Here is a 20228-nt window from a genome sequence, read left to right as displayed (position 1 = left end):
TCGGCTGGGATAGTGGCGCCGGCAGGAGGGGAGCCACATGGGCATGTGTGGCGCCCGTGGGAGGGGCGCCACACAAAAGGGTTAGATGAGTGAAATAATTTCGCCGGAGGGTCAGTCTGTGCTTTTCTTCCACTTTTGGGTTATTTTTGTGTAAATCGCCCTCTCCCCTAGCTCCTCTAATAACATCGACCATCATTTTTGTAGGTCTGCGTGTGATTCATCAATCAAAATGACCTGCTATATATATGTATAAGGACTTTCAGTAAAATTATACAACAAGCGTCTGTAGTCCAACGGTTAGGATAATTGCCTTCCAAGCAATAGACCCGGGTTCGACTCCCGGCAGACGCACTTATAATTTTTTTTCAGTCCATTCGTCTATTGTGTTTTTCTACATGCTATGTCAGCCTTTTTTCTGGGGTGATAACCGGGCTTTCTGAGGTAAAGAGAACAACACGCGCTTCAGACACATTTTAACTGTTTTTTCTACTGCATTTATCTGTTGTGTTTTTCTAGCCCAGGTTAAGATTTTTAATTATACAAAATCAGTTTTTTTTTTGGTGATAATCGACCTTCTGAGGTAACCCCTTTACTTTTGCTACGACATATAGTACTACTATAGATATAGGTCCTTGTTATCAATAAACCATCTTTAGGGACCCCAAATGGTCCACTTCAACGAAATTCTCTGCCCGCAAACATTAAGAAGGGCACTAGGCCAAATTGCACATACCTGCACATTTCGTCTTGTCCAAGATTTGTCATCAGCTAGTGGCTCATCATCAAAGAGAAATGTACATCAGCTGTATTAAGTAGAGGTGACGCAAACAAAAGGAATGACTTACATATCTTGGTGGAGTTTATGTAACATACGTTCTTATCTGACATACTGTAAAAAAGGTTTTAAAACAATGATGCCAGTTATGGCAGTTAACATTTAAATCGGGCTACTCCCCTTTTCATTATTAGCATAACGGAAAACACATTGTTCACTACAAAGTCTTTCTAAAATGCAAATAAAAGGGGACGGGACAAAAATCTGCCAGCACTGGCAAGAGTCAAGACAAGTACAAAGATAGTATCAAATTACAGGAACCCAAAGATCAACAACTCATAGACTAGACAAAGGATAGCCAAACAGATCACCAAAACACAAATCCAGCATTCCAAACGCCAGTCTTTGATCGCGGGCAAGTAATTTGGAGTAGATCTCTGACTCTCCTATTCTCCTGAGAAGATGCCAGGATGTTCGCAGGCGTCAGCATCACTTGCCGCGCTCCATTATTGAGGTGCTTGCCGTCGTCCTCCTTTGCAAACCTGAACACTATCACCGAAGGGGACCTCAACACATAATCATCAAATGTCACTTTTTTCCTGTCACAATGGACCAACAAATAGCCCCAATGAAAGAAGTGTGGAGCCTTTCACCAGGAAAATGAAGTAAAGCCAAACATACCTCTGCCAAAAAGAGTTATGACTCAAACGAGATCCAATAAACATACCTAAAAATACCCCAAACACATCTAGCAATATTGCAAGTGAAGAAAAGATGATTGGAAGTTTCAGTGTTGCTACAAAAGGAATAAACAGCCCAAGTGCCAATCAACATGATGTGTGGTGTTTACAAGTTCAAGTGAATGCAATCAGATCACTGCTTTTTTGCAGACACACGACAAACATATACAGAAAGGTAAGTCAAACGCGCGGCAAATTTAGCTAGCAGTAGGATAACCGGAAAAAAACAAGACCAAGAGGTGCCTAGCTAGAACAGACTAATCAGCTACATATTCTTGATCCCTATAGGAGCAGGAGGAGCAGCAGAGCAGTTGTGGTTGGCTTTGACGACGCCGTCGTTGCCGGCGAGCATGAGGTACTTATCCTTTCTGGTGAGCATGGTGCATCCGTATCCGAGCGCGTCCCCAATCTTCCTCTGCACGATGTTGGCCATGTCCCTACTGTGCACCTCCCTCCCCATGACCGCCGTGGTGCAGACCCGGTCCAGGAACTGCACTGTGTAGCACATCCTGGGGTTGACCATGTAATAGAGCGCGTCGAGGCACTTGAACCCGCCGGCCGTGGTCGCGTAGAACATGGCCGTCTCGACGGCGACGCCGACCGGGACGACGTCGTCGCTGAGCTCGGCGAAGAGCGGGCTGAAGCGGAGCAGGTAGGGCTCGCGGCAGGTGGTGCCCTCGGGGCAGACGACGACGAGGTCGCCGCGGTCCAGGAGGCGCGCCATGGCAGCGCCGTCGCTGTCGCGGTCGCGCGTGAGCCGCACGGTGCGGCCGATCGGCGAGATGAGCTCCGAGAGGCGGCTGAGGCTGTAGGACACGGCGCGCACCTGCCGGTCCAGCGCCACCGACACGTACACCGGGTCGATGAGCGTGCGGTGGTTGCACACGAACAGCTGACCGCGGCCGCCGCCGTGGCCGGGCGGGGGACCCGGCCTGTTCCCCTTGAGCCGCCACGACATGCCGGTGGAGGCGAGGATGAGCGTGGCGTACCTGTACGGCACGACGAGCGCGACGGCGAGGCGGGCGGCGCCCAGTGCGACGCCCAAGGGGAGCCACATGAACATGGCGAGCGTGCCGCCGGCGGTGGGCCGGAACGCGAGCCGGCCGTCGTGGAACACCATGGGCTTGGGGTACTTGCCCCTCGGCAGCGCCTGCTGCGTGGCACCGTCCTCCGGCCTCACGTGGTACGTCTCCTGTTTGTGCGTACATACATAAGAGTAAACGGTCACAGGTTTCCCATGCATGCGCGTAGAAACACGTTTCTGTATAACAGTACCATACGTCTACGTATACCAAATAACTACTATCGTACGAGGACATAATCTCCAACCGCTTGATGGTACTGTCGCGGCAACTTTTGCATGTAAGTCGCCTCTCGTGACCATGCAACTTGTGCAAGAGAGACCAACTGTTTTCATTCAAGAGGTGACAGGTATATCGTACTAGTACTTCTTTGTTTGTTAGCCGTGAATTTGGTTACTACCACGAACGAGCTAGCAAAAAGGGTAAATCATGCATGTATAGTACTCCGGTATAAACGGTTGCACGGTCATGGCGTACGGCACCTACTACTTTGACTGATGGAATGTCTGAACCACGTGTACGTACGTCCTTGTATATAGATATGCCTGATATTTTACTAGCTACAAATGCAATGCAATTACACCCTCCTTTCGTAATTATCTTGGTCTTTTAGGTTTAGTCAAAGTTAAAATTTGTAAAGTTTGACCAAAAATAGAAGAAAACTATGCCAATATTTATAATATCAAATGCATATAATTCATAACTAAGTATACTTTACAACGATTCTAGTGCAATTCTTTTATATTGGAGATGTTCATATTTTAAAAATATTTAGTCAAATTTTATAAAGTTTAACTATAACTAATTTCAGAACACGAGGTAATTGTGAATGTATGGAATAATTGAGATGGTGAAACTCCTCATGTGGCATGCCAATACCTATCACTTTTGCTATTTAGCAATCAAGTGCTCCCTCCAATCCCTTTTAATTAACTCGAATTTAGTCAATTAAAAAAGATTGAGGGAGTATTTTTAATTCGCTAATACTTGTAATTTTTCTTTTTGACATTGGGCCACAAGCATTTTAGTGTCTCAAACCGTTATTTGGCACAAACTACAGCCCATTTATGCTAGTATTTACAAATAATTAGTAAATTATTACTAGCAATGTAATAATAATGTAAATTACATGCATATACATTGCTAACACATACATACATATGTAAATGACATGTCTATATATATTGTAAATTACATGTATATATATTATAAATGAATGAAATAAAAAACAATCAAATGTCCACGTGTCATCTTTTGAGTGGGTAAGAAAAATCAACAATCAACTTATGACAAATTGATAAACAGCCAAGTAGAGTCTGCCACATCTATAGATGTATAGAAAGGATAGTAGAAAGGTTAGGATGGATGCAACAAAATAAAATGCAAGTAACTAATTTTCATATTTGTGCAAGATATAGTGCAGTACCTTGCAACAGTGTGAGAGAGGATGTCTGAAAAATTCCAGGGAGCCAGAGAAGGCGACTGCATCACCCTCTAGCATGATCTTCTTCTCCTCCAAGTCGAGGATCACCTCTTCGTCCTCCATCAGGCCGGTGTAGAACCCAAATAGCAGCTTCATCCCCTTCCCGACGACCACCTCCGCCCCGAGATACTCCCTGAGGAACCCATCCACCATCACCCTGGGCATACTCGTCACGCACACCCTCCTCCGCGCCCCCCTCATCGCCTCGAACCCGTCCACCGAGACGTCCTCCATGAACCACTTGGGCAGCACGGCGCGGCCGGCGTGGAGCCGGCTCTCCCGGAGGCCGCAGAAAGCTGCCATGGCCATTACCCTCAGCGCCGTGTCGCCGCGTATACCCACGCAGCAGAGCAGAGGGTAGAGGAGGAGGAGCACGGCACCGCGCAGGAACCCTCCCGCCTCCAGCGCCACGAGCATGAAGTAGGGGAAGAGGCCCGAGGGCGACGACCGGAGGAGACCACCGTCGACGTCGACGACGATCGTTCGCTCGGCGGCGAGCTTGCCATCGGCCATGGGACGGTGGTGGTTTTGCCGCATGGGCGAGGAAGGGAATGTGGCGGCGGTGCTGCCGCCCTTGCTGCTGGTGCTGGAGAGCCATGGCCTCCCATGGAAGATGATGGAGAGCAAGGTGGCGAAGAGCCTCTGGGACAGCTTCTTCTTGGCCATGGTCGATCGTCGTGTGCTCGGTTAAGCTTGTTAACTTGTGGAGCGCTCCCCTAGATAAGGAGTATAAGTAGCCACAGTACTGGTGTGTTTAATTAATGTACTGGTGGCAATAAGAATGGCCGGCAGGCCGGATTGAGTTGGAGAGAGGTCAGTGTATGTATGGATGATGGATTGCCCCTTGTATCAGACAACTCAACTCACTAAATACTTTTATACCCAAAAAACTTGTGGAAAAACTCAAGCAGTTGTGGAAAACATGAGAAGTGTTAAGGTGCGTAGCTATCATGCATCTGCCATGTGTGTGGCGGTGCGCCGAGGGAGCAATGGACTAGCTTACCTTGAACGGAAACTGCACGGATCTTAAAGACACGTACCGATGTAGTAGCTAGTAATTTGATAAATCATCGTATTGCCGTTTAGTGGGTGAAAAAAAGTGAAGCACGTACACTGGCAACCACTCTAGATTGCAGATAGTAATTAGATCCGACACGAAGACCTGGGCCCGATACCCCTCCGCCAAAAAATATAAGACACATTTTTGTTTTGCAGGATTTTTCATGCACGAATTTAAACGTTAATATATATTACCATATAAATCGATATGTATAAATGACATCGTTGCATTAGATTTAATTTTTTATTTTAAATATCTTTGTACTAATTTTATTGACATATGCTATAAGTAGAAATCAAACTTACATGTTGTTAACTAGCAAAAACTAATGGCGGCTTACATTTTGGGATGAGGAAAGAACTGGCCATCTTGGAGACCATACTGGACCCGGCCGGTTTTCCACCTTGCAAAAGATAGCCACGTTGATATATGACCCGTGAGATCTGGCCCCTCCGTCCATGTTTTGCTATGAGATTTTTTCCTGAGCTTTGAGCCGTGACACTGCTATTTTGCGATGTGTTGTAGACTCACAGTGGCCCAAACAAAACATGCAGTGCCGCACTGGTGTAGTGCACATAGCAGTTTTCCCCCCCCCATTGTTACAACAACCCTACTTCCCCCCCCCCCCCCCCACCCCCAAAATCTCAAATTATCTTTTCCCTAAGTAATTATTTTGTTCTTCTCATCATTCCAAGTAGGCGCTAACCAACATAGTTGACACTCTCCAACTCAACATGAAACAAAGGATTCATGTTGTATAACATGCTTCTTCCATCCAACAAAGGATGTCAACAAAATGGAAAAAAGTTGAATATCCTTTTCGGAACGGACGAAGTATATTTTCCAAGTGAAGATATATATAATACTATTACTATATGGTCATTCTATGATGATTCCAGGATACAATTTCTGAAGGACCACTTATCTATGGGTGGACAAATGGAGGTTAAGCTACATGTAGCTCTTCATTTCAAATATTTAAAATTTGTATTCAAAGTTTCAAAAAAACTGGAAAAATCTTAGAGATAGCCAATGATGTACAAACCCGTAAAATCTCGATATAACACATTTTGCATTTTAGGCTACACAAAAATGATAAAATCTGACAAACTTTAAATAAAAAGTTGTTTTGTATTGAAATTTTACATGTTTATGGTATACGTCAATGGCAAACTCAAGAATTTTGTTTTAATTTTTTTTAAACTTTAAAATGTGAATACCAGTGTTTCAGAATAAAGACCTAAGTGTAGCTCGGCCTCCATCTTAAGTTTCTCTAACTAAACATGCCTATATTATTGCTAGGCATTGCAAGGTATTGGCCCGTCCTTTGTTGCACGTCACAATCCGCCACCGGAAGAAAGTAGCTACTTTCACATGTGTGAACCATGCTGCCATATGTAGCCTTTTCTTCTCTAGCAAGACGGATATTGATTAGGCGAGCACACGCCACGAGTACACGACGTACGTCCGACCGGCCACCGGCCGTCGAGTTGAACTTTACCCGAGCGTCCAGGCTACCTACCTACCAAACTATACCTACACGGCTACACCTGCATGGCCCTCAGTTGCTCCGTGATTTGCGGTCCAAAATAGCATCTGAATCGTGACAGAGCATGCGTGCCGCCAAAGAAGCCTACACTTTGGGCTGGACTCAGGGATGTAAACGCAGCCATGCCGCGGGAGTACTATGCACACATGGACACAAGATTCTGGACGAACTCGTGAAAAAAGGCAGAACAGAAGAAGACGGAAGCAGAAGAATGGTCTTCCTAGTAGAGTTATGGCCCTTCTGATCAAGCGTCTGAAAAGAAGGCTGCATTTGATTTTTTGTGTATACAGATAATACAAGATCAGTTATATATACCTATATTGCAAATTCATGAATATGCTGACATAAGTATCGAGTAAAAACATGTGACATATCATGTAAGATAAAGACCACACGTTATTTTATACCTACGTCATCTGATCATAATAAGTATCGTGGTTTTAGTTTGACACGTATTATGGATTGGAGGAGTAGCTTATTATTTGCTCCTCCTCTAATTTAATTTAGTACACAAACTCTTTGATAAGCCATCCTAGCCTCTTCGCTCCACATTCAAACGAATGTCTATATTGTAACATAAGTAGTAAGTAGTAAGTAGTAACATGTAACCACACATAGTATGAACTAACCATTTCGTGATTTTGGTGACATGATTGATCACTAAATGAAAAAAAAATATTGTGATAACATGTTAATAAATGAGTTTTTCTACATTATCATCCCAATTATTTTTTTTACTGCAGAGGTAGAAAGATAGATCGGCAAGATATCTATGTAATTCTCCACTAACTAGCATAAGACTGTCCCCTAATCCTAAGTACTTCCTCTGTTCCACTAAAAGTGTCTTAACTTTATGAAAATATGGATGTATCTAGACAGTATCTAGTAGGTAGATATATCCAAATTTTAACAAAAATGAGACACTTTTGATGGGACGGAAGGAGTACAAGAGAAAAACATTCTTAATTTTAGCTTCCACAACCATTTGGCCTAAGACGGACCATGTGTAGCCCTTTTTCTCCCGAAGATGATCGGCGAGTTGCTTGTCGTCCAATGCAACCTAATTTTTTTTTGAAACGGAGGCAAAAGCTTTGCCTCATCCATTAATTAAATAGAAGGTGTCCGGTTTTTAGGAGAAAACCGGGCAAAAACCTACAAAGACAGGGCCAAGCCCACACCCACCCACACGACGCCGCGAAGGCACACCGAGCCACCCTGGCTACCCACACAAGCTACACAAACGCGAAGCTCGAGTTGGCCTATGCCAAACAGATGGCTCCCCAAGAAAAGGCCGGTAGCTTCGATTCTGACGACGAGCCGCGGAGAGGAGATGCACAAGACCTGCGCCGAAAAGGACCTTCACCGTCGAACCGCCGCTCGAAGGTCATCGTACACCACCCAAAGGCAGCTTCGACTTCACAGCAAGAGGAGGCCAACCTGAAGACATTCGGACACGCCGGGACGGAGCCGACTAACACGGTCTTGCAGCAACCAAACCATGCTCAACGCCATTGTCGTTGCCGCCCAAGCCCACCGTCGAGAGTCACCTTATCGCCCAAGCGACCCAAGGTCAAGCACCCTCGAAGATGACGAACATTCGGAGCCGCCGCTCCGACATACCGTTGCTCCGTCGCGCCTCGCGCGTCCACCAAGACCACCACCTTCCGGGCCACCGCCCCGACGTACCACCGCCGCTCGCTCGAGCCGCGACGCCGCACGAACCGTCCACCCGCAACCCAAGCCGCACAGGGCAAAAGGCCGCAGACCACGGGCATCACACCAACTCATCCGGGGCCGCCGCCCCGACATAACGTCCGACCGTCCCCTCTAGGGACGCGTCCGACCGAGCCAACCGCCCTACCGCCCACACAGCCGTGGTCGCCACCCAAGCCGTGACAAGCCGCATCCCTGCACCATAGAGATGCTGCCGCACCGCCTTCCGGGGCCGCCGCCCCGGCTCACAGCCACCTACCCGAGGCCGCCGCCTTGGCATCCTCCAACGCAGACGGTAAGGCAACGCAGTCCGGCAAACAAACCACTCTCGCCGAGTGAAGTTCACGCCCTCCAAAGACGACGCCTCCAAGAAGGGAAGCGACGAGACCGCCGCCGTCGCCCGCTCCGGCCGAGGCAAGAGCTTGGGTTTTCACCCGGAGGGCACGAATCCTCGAAGGCAGGAGAGGTAGAAGCTCCACGACGATGCCTCCAAGAAGGGGAACGACGCCCTGAGGCGTCGCCATCGCCGGCACCGACCAAGTCGGGCAGAGCTTTCGCCCGGAGCAAGCACCCTCCTGCCGAGGCTTCCTTCACCGGCATGGAAGCCGGAGCACGCCATCATGCGCGCCAGCACCGTCGACCACCTCGCCCACCATGACGCCGGCGCAGCCCGGGGTCTCCGCCCCGGCACACCACCACCAACCAGTAGCCGCTGCAACCTGCAGCACCTCCACAGCCAGGGGCCCCTCGCTGGCCAGCACCTCCACCACCACGACACCCAGACCTCCCGCGCCCGAGCTGGCCCGCAAGGCCTAGATCTGGCCCGGCCGAGCCCGACCACTCCCGGCGCCGCCGCGCCCCGCCACACCCGCACAGCCACCACGACCAGGCCGAAGCCAGCAGCGCCCGCCGCACGCCGCCGCACCCATCGCACACCGCATCCTGCCGCCGCGGTTCCCCCAATCCGCGAGCTAGCCTCCGCCGGCCGGAGAGAGAACAGGTCCTGCCGTCGCCGCTCCGCGCGGGCTTTGCCCGGCGGAGACCACCGGCGATGGTAGGGGAGGAGGGGCGGAGGGGGAGGGGTGGTTACTGGAGGCTGGTGTCGCCGCCCGTGTCACCCAGGGGAGGAGTGACGTGGGGGCCTTTTCCTTTCGGATTTGCTATATCTCAGTCGCCTGAGAACAGTCTAGGTCTCAGTCGATTTTTTTAGCCGTTCGATCTTCTTTGAGATTCGTGCACCGGTTTGTCTGTTTCATCATGTCCTTTGACGGGTTGCCCGTTACCCGTTTATTTTGGCCCGTGTCTTTTTGCCTTATCTGTCCGTTATTGCCTGTCTCCGTTTCATTTCAGCAAGGGAGAGGGGAACGAGTCCGCGAGGTGGTCGGCGAGTTCGCCGCCGCCGTCGTCATCGCCGAGCCTTGGAGAGTTCCTCTCCGAAGCGGAGGTTTCAAGGCGGTCGGCGAGCTCGCCTCCATCGTCGTCCTCGCCGTGTGGGTATAGTAGATCTCAAGGCGGTCGAGGAGCTCGCGCGTCGTCCCCGTGCGTCACTAGCAGGCCCAATTTCACCAGGTTTTTCTTGAATCAGCTATCCTATTCTCCTATTTCTGCAGTGTTATGTTACGAAAATGTGTTGTGTGTTCTTAATTTTGCTTGTGTAGCTTCGATGTCTTCGTGTATATTCGGCGATTTTGAATGCCCTCGCGTGTTAGGGTTGTCTGATTCAAATCCTGTGCGCCGTTTTAGTGTTTGATTTGAGCTAAGTTGCAGCGTAGGGGAGATCTGGAGATGGGCTTTCTTTAGGTTTCTGTTATTTTTGTGCCTGTAGGCTAGTGTTGATGTAGGTTGCAGCGTAGGGAGATCTGGAGATGGGCTTTCTCTAGTGTGGTTTGCCCCTCTTAATCAGTTCACAACACAATACTGCACCCCTTGTTGTCAATTCCTTGCTCTGTCCCTGTTTTTGGTGTTTGTCTCTAGAGAATCTCAAGTATTTTTGATGATTTTGTCCTGTTTGTCCCGTTTTCAATTTTACTGTCATCTGCCTATATCATGTTTTTTGCTTTTCACTACCAATGCAAAGTTTTTTGTTAGCTAGTGAGGTGTTTTCATATGTATGTGTGACCAAATCATAACCATTTGAGCCAACTATAGAAGTACATAATGACCGTGATCGAGATAATCTGAATGTGTACTACTGCTTTACACTAAAAATTTTACTAGCAATTATTTATGGCTTCCTGGAACATATCATATGCATTTCTAGCAATTATGTTAGAATCTTCATATGAAATGTTTCGGTACACATGATTTTTTGTCGCCAAGTAACATGACAATGAAAATGTTGTCTGATAAGAAGTTGTAGGACAACATGTAGATAGCAGCCTCAGACCTTTTTACAGTAGTGTTTTCCAGGAGTAGAGAACTAGCGGATGTTTCTTTTATGTCTTGTGTAACGACCCGGAAAAACCCCAATATTAGATTTTTCTCCGCTGCTTGTTTTTCCGTGTCGTTCCAAATTCATCTTGGCATATGCATCATATCATCCATGTTTTATCAAATAAAAATTATTTTATAAACCCCCTTGTCTCTTCCTTTAAATAAAACCCTAATCTCTCTCTTCCTCTTATTAATTATTTTATAATTAATATTTTCCAACAAAGAAGTTTTTGAATATAATGTGCTTTGTTTTGGTTACAATAAAATAAATATTTTGAAAACTATTTTAAAATCTCGTACTTACCTTTGTTTCAAATTCAAAACAGAAACAGGTTTTGAATTCAAATGTTTTAAATAAAAAAAACAAAGAAAACCTTCCCCTCTCCTTGGGCTTTCTCCCTCCCTGGCCCGCAGCCTTCCTCTCCCTGGCCTTCTCTTCCTTTCTCCCCCCGGCGGCCCAACCCTCCTGGCTTCAGCCCACCACCACCAGCCCATCTCAGCCCGCTTTCCTGGACGAAGCGGTACGCCGCTTGTCGTCTTCTTCGTGCACGAGCACGGTGTGAGGCCGTGGTCCTCCCCCACTCAACCACCGCACCACCATCCCTTCCACGCCGCGCCTCCCTTTTCCCCTCCTTTTAACCCCGCATCGAGCCCCAGAAACCCTAGCCCTTCTCCCTCCCAGCCGCCGCCACCTCCGCTTCCCCCTCTTCTCTTTTTCTTGTTCTCTGTGAGCATGTCCGAGCGCCACCGCACCTCTTTCCCCATGGCCCCGCCGCTACAGGTCCTCCCGCGACGTGCCAAGGGCACCAGGAGATGCGCCGTCCTCGTCTTCGTCCTCCCCTGCAAGGAATCGACCCACCGCGCCCTGTGCTGACGACACGGTCGCCGTTTCTTCGCCACGGCCGCCGCGTTCCGACGCCGATTCCGGCCGCCATGGCCATCCTCCACCTCTACCGCTGGCTCCTCGAGCTTCAGGGTAAGCAGGCGCACCTCCGGGACCCCTTGTTTGCATCCCCCTCCTACGGTTCGCCCACTTTTCGTTGATGCCGCCGGTTTCCTCCGCATACATCACCGCCGGCGAAGCTCCGGTGAACCTCCGGTCTCGGCGCCGCCTCCTTCTGGTCAGAAACAACGAGACGCGTCGAACGATACCCTGCACGCTTCCAGGGACCCTCTACATCGCCCGCACGCCTCGACGCCGTCTGCCCGTGGTCACCGTCCTCGCCGCGACGCGCGCGGCACGCATCGCATCGAGCACCTGGCGGGCGTGCCAGGATGCTTCGCCACGTCACCGCCACGCTGTCCCCCGGGCCCGCCTGTCAGCCAGTGGGCTAGCTCCACCTCGGTGAGAAAACGCACCCAGATCCAGATCTGTGCAATTTTGCACCGGGGTCCCTGCCCTTTCCTTTCTGTCAACCCGCAACCCCTGATCTTGACATTCTTCTGAAAACCCCCCTGCAGCTTCTGTGAACCAACCCGGACCCCCCTGCCTCGTCAGCTTCTCCCGACCCCGCATGTCGGCCGCTCGAAGCTAGTCCGCGCTCGGGTGAGAAAAGCTTTTCCTTTTTCTCTCGTTTTCCGTAATTTCAGAAAATGTGTTATATCTCGTATAATTCATATCTCCCAAACTATAACTCGGATCAAAATGTTTTATATATGAAAATTGATCAGAAAAATGAGAGGAACATGAATATGCCATCCATGCTTGCTGTTTCCTTATGCATCATATAAATTCGTGATAGGTTGCATTATCACCTAATATGGAACATATGGAATATGTGGTATGCTATATAAATGTTGTCCCAGTTCCATTTAACTTTGATGTAGCTCACCCCTGCCATGTTTGCTATGCTAATCCACCCTTAACTTTGACGATAGAAAATGCAACTCCAACCTAATTTGCTTGTCCGGGGTTCCGACTCCGATTAATATGGATAAGTTGCACCACCGCATCATGTATGCCATGTCATGCATATCATCTTGATCATGCTGGATCTTCTTTATCCGTAGTAGTAAGACTTGCATACGTTGTGTGTTCCAGCATTTGCTTCTTCCCGGATAGGATCACGAAGTGGTGTTGTGAGATACGGCGAGTTCTCCGACAAGTTCTTCTGCAGCTTTTCACAGGCGAGCCCTCTCTCTTCACCTATTTACTCTCTCCCTCGCACTGCTATCCTTATGTTGCGATTCTTTATCGAGTCACGTATCCTATTCCACTAGTTTACCATAATAATCCTATATGCACCATTCCTTATCCATAGCCGTTGCTTGATGTTTGAGCCTTGCGAGTCGTAGGCGTGTTTAGGCTCGTTGTTATCTCGATCCGTTATCGGGATATGTTGGGTTGTTGGGAGGTTATCACATGCTATATCAGTTGTTGGAGATACACATGCTTTACTTAATTGTTAACAACTAAAATTGTAAGCGGAGGCATCTGTGAGCCCCTTTGCGAAAGCATCGGAACTTTGACTCGCTAATGTCCCCTAGGACCCGAGTTCTTGTTATCTGTTCTGAGATTGAACGCTCTACCCATGCGTGGGGACGATTATTGGGACCCCCCCTCACCCATTACCATTTCTCAAGTCTGTTGAAAAGGGGGCCACAACCTTGGTTTTATTTGCCTATGCCATGTATGCCATGCTTTACTTACTGTTGCCTTCGGGTGTTTACTTCCTGTTGCCTTCGGGTGTTTATATTCTCGTACCGTACCCCGCGGGACGTTTAGCGAAGCGTGTGGTTCGCACGCCTAGCCGCCGTCGCAAACTCTGAGTCCGCTTCGGAGTACGGCCGGACTTCGTCACGGGTAGCTTAGTCGGGTGGCCCCCTAGACTTTCTTGTTGAACTGGGAACGGTCTTGTTGTGAGACATCCACCTGTCGTAAGTGGGTCGAGCATGCGTATGGTTACATTTGGGCAACCCCTGCAGGGTGTACATCTTATCGATAAGCCGTGTCCGCGGTTATGGACGACTTGGAATTGTATAGCTTGATCATAGAACAACTTACACTGTTATCTTGTTGCTAATAATCTGTTAATAACTTGCGTAGTAACAGGGTATAGCATTACTATAACGGCTACCTAATAAAACTTGTCCACCGTTGAGTGCCTTTTACATTGCCTCTTCGCAATTGTTGAAGGGGATATGTGTATTTGGCTGGGTTATGTTTGTGTAGTATTTATCTGTTACCTTATGCGCTCTCTTATCTTCTCTGATTAGACGGATGTTGTAGCGTGTCTCTATTGGTTATAGTTTTGCTGCCGCTAAACCTACCATATAGCCCCAGGCCATATGTATATATATACTCGCTCGGCGAGCATAGCCATTTCTAGTCTCGCTAAGTACGTGCCGGAGTTCGTTCCTTGGTACTTACTCTCGCCTTTCCTTTTTCTCTTTTGCTTCCTCCCTTTTGTCGGCAACCGATGGCCCGACTTTGACAGGTACGAGATGACGACGTTAGCAAGGTTACCCTTCCGGCTTGGCCTGGGCAGGGTTATGGACGCCACTGGTTATCTTCAGGACTCTTAGTCCAATTTGTATCTTGTCCGTACTCGGATGTATTCGCTCTTTTGTATGATTTGGATCTTTGTATTGTATATTTGTATCTTGACTCGTTGGAGTCATTGTTGTAATATATGTTTCTTGTGGGCTCCATTGTAATCCTGTTGTAATGTTACCGCTCGTGTTAATTCCTCTGGCATCACGTGTGTGATTCGTCGCGCACGTCGTGTCGGAGGGCGTCTCTGAATCGATATCGTGCGGATTTTGGCGGGATCGCTGGAATCCTCATGGTACCGGTTCGGGGCGTCACAAGTTGGTATCAGAGCTCGGGTTGACGGTACCCCACTAGTCCAGCCTGTAGGATAACCTTGCCACCGGTCGTTGAGTTTAGAGTGTCAAAAACTATTTTCTAAAATTCGTTGGATAGATCTGATTAGCTCTGTTTTTCTCCTTATCTATATTCTTTCTCCTCTTACCTTTGCGAGTTTTGAGTCTTCTCTCTTATCTGCTTCTCCGAGTCTTAGGTTCCGACGTGGGTTGGACGATCTATGCCTTCACCTATTAGGACCGATCTCTGAAGATTTCCGACAGAAGAATATCACCGGCGGCTAACCTTCGTCTTCTCCATTGATGTCATCTATGCCTCTCTAATCTTTCTACAATTCTTTGTTCTTTGGCTCCGTCGAATATTCGCTGACAATGCTTGTCGTTATCGTCAATCGAATTCAGGAGCTGTTACACGACTCTCCTATTCATGTGCAGAGTAATACTTTGAGTGCGGGATGGGCTGATCACCATACCGACTACTCTTATTATTCGCTCTTGTTACGATGAATTGGTGGATCTGTGTGACTGTTACGCCTTTCTTTGTTTCTCCGGAGTCATCATCGTCATCGGAACAACGACTTCTTGTTGGTGGTGTCGACCGCCCAAGCTGAAGCAAGACATCTTGTTAGTGGTGTCGAGGAGTTCGACACGTCGCCTGAATATCCGCTAGTTCACCTCTCTCCCCCGTACCATGGCGTGGAACCTCGGGGCGAGGTTCCTTGTTAGTGGTGTCGTTTGTAACGACCCGGAAAAACCCCAATATTAGATTTTTCTCCGCTGCTTGTTTTTCCGTGTCGTTCCAAGTTCATCTTGGCATATGCATCATATCATCCATGTTTTATCAAATAAAAATTATTTTATAAACCCCCTTGTCTCTTCCTTTAAATAAAAACCCTAATCTCTCTCTTCCTCTTATTAATTATTTTATAATTAATATTTTCCAACAAAGAAGTTTTTGAATATAATGTGCTTTGTTTTGGTTACAATAAAATAAATATTTTGAAAACTATTTTAAAATCTCGTACTTACCTTTGTTTCAAATTCAAAACAGAAACAGGTTTTGAATTCAAATGTTTTAAATATAAAAAAACAAAGAAAACCTTCCCCTCTCCTTGGGCTTTCTCCCTCCCTGGCCCGCAGCCTTCCTCTCCCTGGCCTTCTCTTCCTTTCTCCCCCCGGCGGCCCAACCCTCCTGGCTTCAGCCCACCACCACCAGCCCATCTCAGCCCGCTTTCCTGGACGAAGCGGTACGCAGTGCTTGTCGTCTTCTTCGTGCACGAGCACGGCGTGACCGTGGTCCTCCCCCCACTCAACCACCGCACCACCATCCCTTCCACGCCGCGCCTCCCTTTTCCCCTCCTTTTAACCCCGCATCGAGCCCCAGAAACCCTAGCCCTTCTCCCTCCCAGCCGCCGCCACCTCCGCTTCCCCCTCTTCTCTTTTTCTTGTTCTCTGTGAGCATGTCCGAGCGCCACCGCACCTCTTTCCCCATGGCCCCGCCGCTACAGGTCCTCCCGCGACGTGCCAAGGGCACCAGGAGATGCGCCGTCCTCGTCTTCGTCCTCCCCTGCAAGGAATCGACCCACCGCGCCCTGTGCTGACGACACGGTCGCCGTTTCTTCGCCACGGCCGCCGCGTTCCGACGCCGATTCCGGCCGCCATGGCCATCCTCCACCTCTACCGCTGGCTCCTCGAGCTTCAGGGTAAGCAGGCACACCTCCGGGACCCCTTGTTTGCATCCCCCTCCTACGGTTCGCCCACTTTTCGTTGATGCCGCCGGTTTCCTCCGCAGACATCACCGCCGGTGAAGCTCCGGTGAACCTCCGGTCTCGGCGCCGCCTCCTTCTGGTCAGAAACAACGAGACGCGTCGAACGGTACCCTGCACGCTTCCAGGGACCCTCTACATCGCCCGCACGCCTCGACGCCGTCCGCCCGTGGTCACCGGTCCTCGCCGCGACGCGCGACACGCATCGCATCGAGCACCTGGCGGGCGTGCCAGGATGCTTCGCCACGTCACCGCCACGCTGTCCCCCGGGCCCGCCTGTCAGCCAGTGGGCTAGCTCCACCTCGGTGAGAAAACGCACCCAGATCCAGATCTGTGCAATTTTGCACCGGGGTCCCTACCCTTTCCTTTCTGTCAACCCGCAGCCCCTGATCTTGACATTCTTCTGAAAACCCCCCTGCAGCTTCTGTGAACCAACCCGGACCCCCCTGCCTCGTCAGCTTCTCCCGGCCCCGCATGTCAGCCGCTCAGGCTAGTCTGCGCTCGGGTGAGAAAAGCTTTTCCTTTTTCTCTGTTTTCCAGAATTTCAGAAAATGTGTTATATCTCGTATAATTCATATCTCCCAAACTATAACTCGGATCAAAATGATTTATATATGAAAATTGATCAGAAAAATGAGAGGAACATGAATATGCCATCCATGCTTGCTGTTTCCTTATGCATCATATAAATTCGTGATAGGTTGCATTATCACCTAATATGGAACATATGGAATATGTGGGATGCTATATAAATGTTGTCCCGGTTCCATTTAACTTTGATGTAGCTCACCCCTGCCATGTTTGCTATGCTAATCCACCCTTAAATTTGACGATAGAAAATGCAACTCCAACCTAATTTGCTTGTCCGGGGTTCCGACTCCGATTAATATGGATAAGTTGCACCGCCGCATCATGTATGCCATGTCATGCATATCATCTTGATCATGCTGGATCTTCTTTATCCGTAGTAGTAAGACTTGCATACGTTGTGTGTTCCAGCATTTGCTTCTTCCCGGATAGGATCACGAAGTGGTGTTGTGAGATACGGCGAGTTCTCCGACAAGTTCTTCTGCAGCTTTTCACAGAGCGAGCCCTCTCTCTTCACCTATTTACTCTCTCCCTCGCACTGCTATCCTTATGTTGCGATTCTTTATCGAGTCACGTATCCTATTCCACTAGTTTACCATAATAATCCTATATGCACCATTCCTTATCCATAGCCGTTGCTTGATGTTTGAGCCTTGCGAGTCGTAGGCGTGTTTAGGCTCTGTTGTTATCTCGATCTGTTATCGGGATATGTTGGGTTGTTGGGAGGTTATCACATGCTATATCTGTTGTTGGAGATACACATGCTTTACTTAATTGTTAACAACTAAAATTGTAAGCAGAGGCATCTGTGAGCCCCTTTGCGAAAGCATCGGAACTTTGACTCGCTAATGTCCCCTAGGACCCGAGTTCTTGTTATCTGTTCCGAGATTGAGCGCTCTACCCATGCGTGGGGACGATTATTGGGACCCCCCTCACCCATTACCATTTCTCAAGTCTGTTGAAAAGGGGGCCACAACCTTGGTTTTATTTGCCTATGCCATGTATGCCATGCTTTACTTACTGTTGCCTTCGGGTGTTTACTTCCTGTTGCCTTCGGGTGTTTATATTCTGTATTGTACCCCGCGGGACGTTTAGCGAATCGTGTGGTTCGCACGCCTAGCCGCTCGTCGCAAACCCCGAGTCCGCTTCGAGTACGGCCGGACTTCGTCACGGGTAGCTTAGTCGGGTGGCCCCCTAGACTTTCTTGTTGAGCTGGGAACGGTCTTGTTGTGAGACATCCACCTGTCGTAAGTGGGTCGAGCATGCGTATGGTTACATTTGGGCAACCCCGCAGGGTGTACATCTTATCGATAAGCCGTGTCCGCGGTTATGGACGACTTGGAATTGTATAGCTTGATCATAGAACAACTTACACTCGTTATCTTGTTGCTAATAATCCGTTAATAACTTGCGTAGTAACAGGGTATAGCATTACTATAACGGCTACCTAATAAAACTTGTCCACCGTTGAGTGCCTTTTACATTGCCTCTTCGCAATTGTTGAAGGGGATATGTGTATTTGGCTGGGTTATGTTTGTGTAGTATTTATCTCGTTACCTTATGCGCTCTCTTATCTTCTCTGATTAGACGGATGTTGTAGCGTGTCCCTATTGGTTATAGTTTTGCTGCCGCTAAACCTACCATATAGCCCCAGGCGATATATATATATACTCGCTCGGCGAGCATAGCCATTTCTAGTCTCGCTAAGTACGTGCCGGAGTTCGTTCCTTGGTACTTACTCTCGCCTTTCCTTTTTCTCTTTTGCTTCCTCCCTTTTGTCGGCAACCGATGGCCCGACTTTGACAGGTACGAGATGACGACGTTAGCAAGGTTACCCTTCCGGCTTGGCCTGGGCAGGGTTATGGACGCCACTGGTTATCTTCAGGACTCTTAGTCCAATTTGTATCTTGTCCGTACTCGGATGTATTCGCTCTTCTGTATGATTTGGATCTTTGTATTGTATATTTGTATCTTGACTCGTTGGAGTCGTTGTTGTAATATATGTTTCTTGTGGGCTCTATTGTAATCCTGTTGTAATGTTACCGCTCGTGTTAATTCCTCTGGCATCACGTGTGTGATTCGTCGCGCACGTCGTGTCGGAGGGCGTCTCTGAATCGATATCGTGCGGATTTTGGCGGGATCGCTGGAATCCTCATGGTACCGGTTCCGGGGCGTCACATCTTGCATGAAATTTATGTACTGCAATGTTTGCCTTTTGCTACAATTCTAAAGAGAATTAGTCAACATAGTTGGTGGAGTGCAGTGGATGTCCTGATTTGCATTTTAGTTTGTTTCGGTCTATCCCACTGACTAATAGCAGTTTGCACTTCTGAATCTACATTGTTTTTTGGTTGGCTTTTTTTGAGTAACCAACTTTGTAGTTTGATAATGGCCTGTTTTTCTCTCTGTAATTATTATATTCCTGCAGTTATAAATTTGGCAAGCTAAGCTATGAACTGTGAAATTTCCCCCTCTAAGATCTGTGTGGTCTTTCAGTATGCTTGAAACTATGTATGTTTATATGTTCTGGTGTGTTATCCTTTGTCCCTCTTAGAATTGTGCCCTAACTTGCATTTTACTTTTTCATTTTTTGACTAGACCAATGGAAAAATCTCTGGAACAAGTGCTTAGTGTCATCAATATGAACGACAGAGATTTTCCGCAGAAAAACCATAACTCTGACAGTAGTGAGGAGGTAAGAATATCCTTCTTTTTATTTCTTTTCTGTCTCTGCCTTTTGTTTATTTTTCTTTTTTAGCTCATGACGTTCTATATTCTTTTATTTTTGGCTTTGTCAGGATTGTTGTAATTCCGAAGAAGAAACAATTGTCCTGGAGGCGGTTAGTTCAATTGTAAGTATGGATACTCTTTTTTTTGTTGATTTTAATTGATGGGAAGAGTAATATATTTGCTCATGCTAATACATCTTTGTTCAGATAAAAAGAAGTCTGAAACGTAAACGCATACCTAGCAACATTTAGAAACAAAAGAGAACGGTGAGTTCTCAATATATACTAAACCTTTTTTCATCACAGTACATTTCTTGTTTTTAGATTCATCTGGACGATTTGAATTCATAGTTTTTTGGTCCTGTTTTTGTTATTATTAGAAAATTGTTCGAGATAGAAGGCAAGGAAGACATCTTGTTGACAAAGATGTTGTATCAGCTAAAAGTAGATACAATGTCAGTTCACTGGTTCATAAAATGCAAGAG

The 20228-nt window shown here is 47.8% G+C and overlaps 1 protein-coding gene and 1 non-coding gene across 2 annotated transcripts; one reads left to right on the top strand and one right to left on the bottom strand.

Moving 5' to 3' along the window:
• The first annotated feature begins 279 nt into the window (after window positions 1–279).
• TRNAG-UCC lies at window positions 280–351 on the top strand. Its single transcript has one exon. It is a non-coding gene; the product is annotated as a tRNA-Gly (tRNA).
• Window positions 352–1530: 1179 nt separating this feature from the next.
• On the bottom strand, window positions 1531–4908 carry LOC124666776 (probable glycerol-3-phosphate acyltransferase 3). The gene is made up of 2 exons (XM_047204105.1): window positions 4024–4908; window positions 1531–2707 (listed from the first exon to the last, which is right to left on the bottom strand). The coding sequence occupies exons 1-2, from the start codon at window positions 4744–4746 to the stop codon at window positions 1781–1783; spliced, it is 1650 nt and encodes a 549-aa protein (XP_047060061.1). The 5' UTR covers window positions 4747–4908; the 3' UTR covers window positions 1531–1780.
• Between the last annotated feature and the right edge of the window lie 15320 nt (window positions 4909–20228).

Source organism: Lolium rigidum, chromosome 6 (genome assembly GCF_022539505.1).
Source record: "Lolium rigidum isolate FL_2022 chromosome 6, APGP_CSIRO_Lrig_0.1, whole genome shotgun sequence".
NCBI classification, from domain to species: domain Eukaryota; kingdom Viridiplantae; phylum Streptophyta; class Magnoliopsida; order Poales; family Poaceae; genus Lolium; species Lolium rigidum.
The sequence above is the reverse complement of the archived record's forward strand: the minus strand, read 5'-3'. Positions and strand labels throughout refer to the sequence as shown.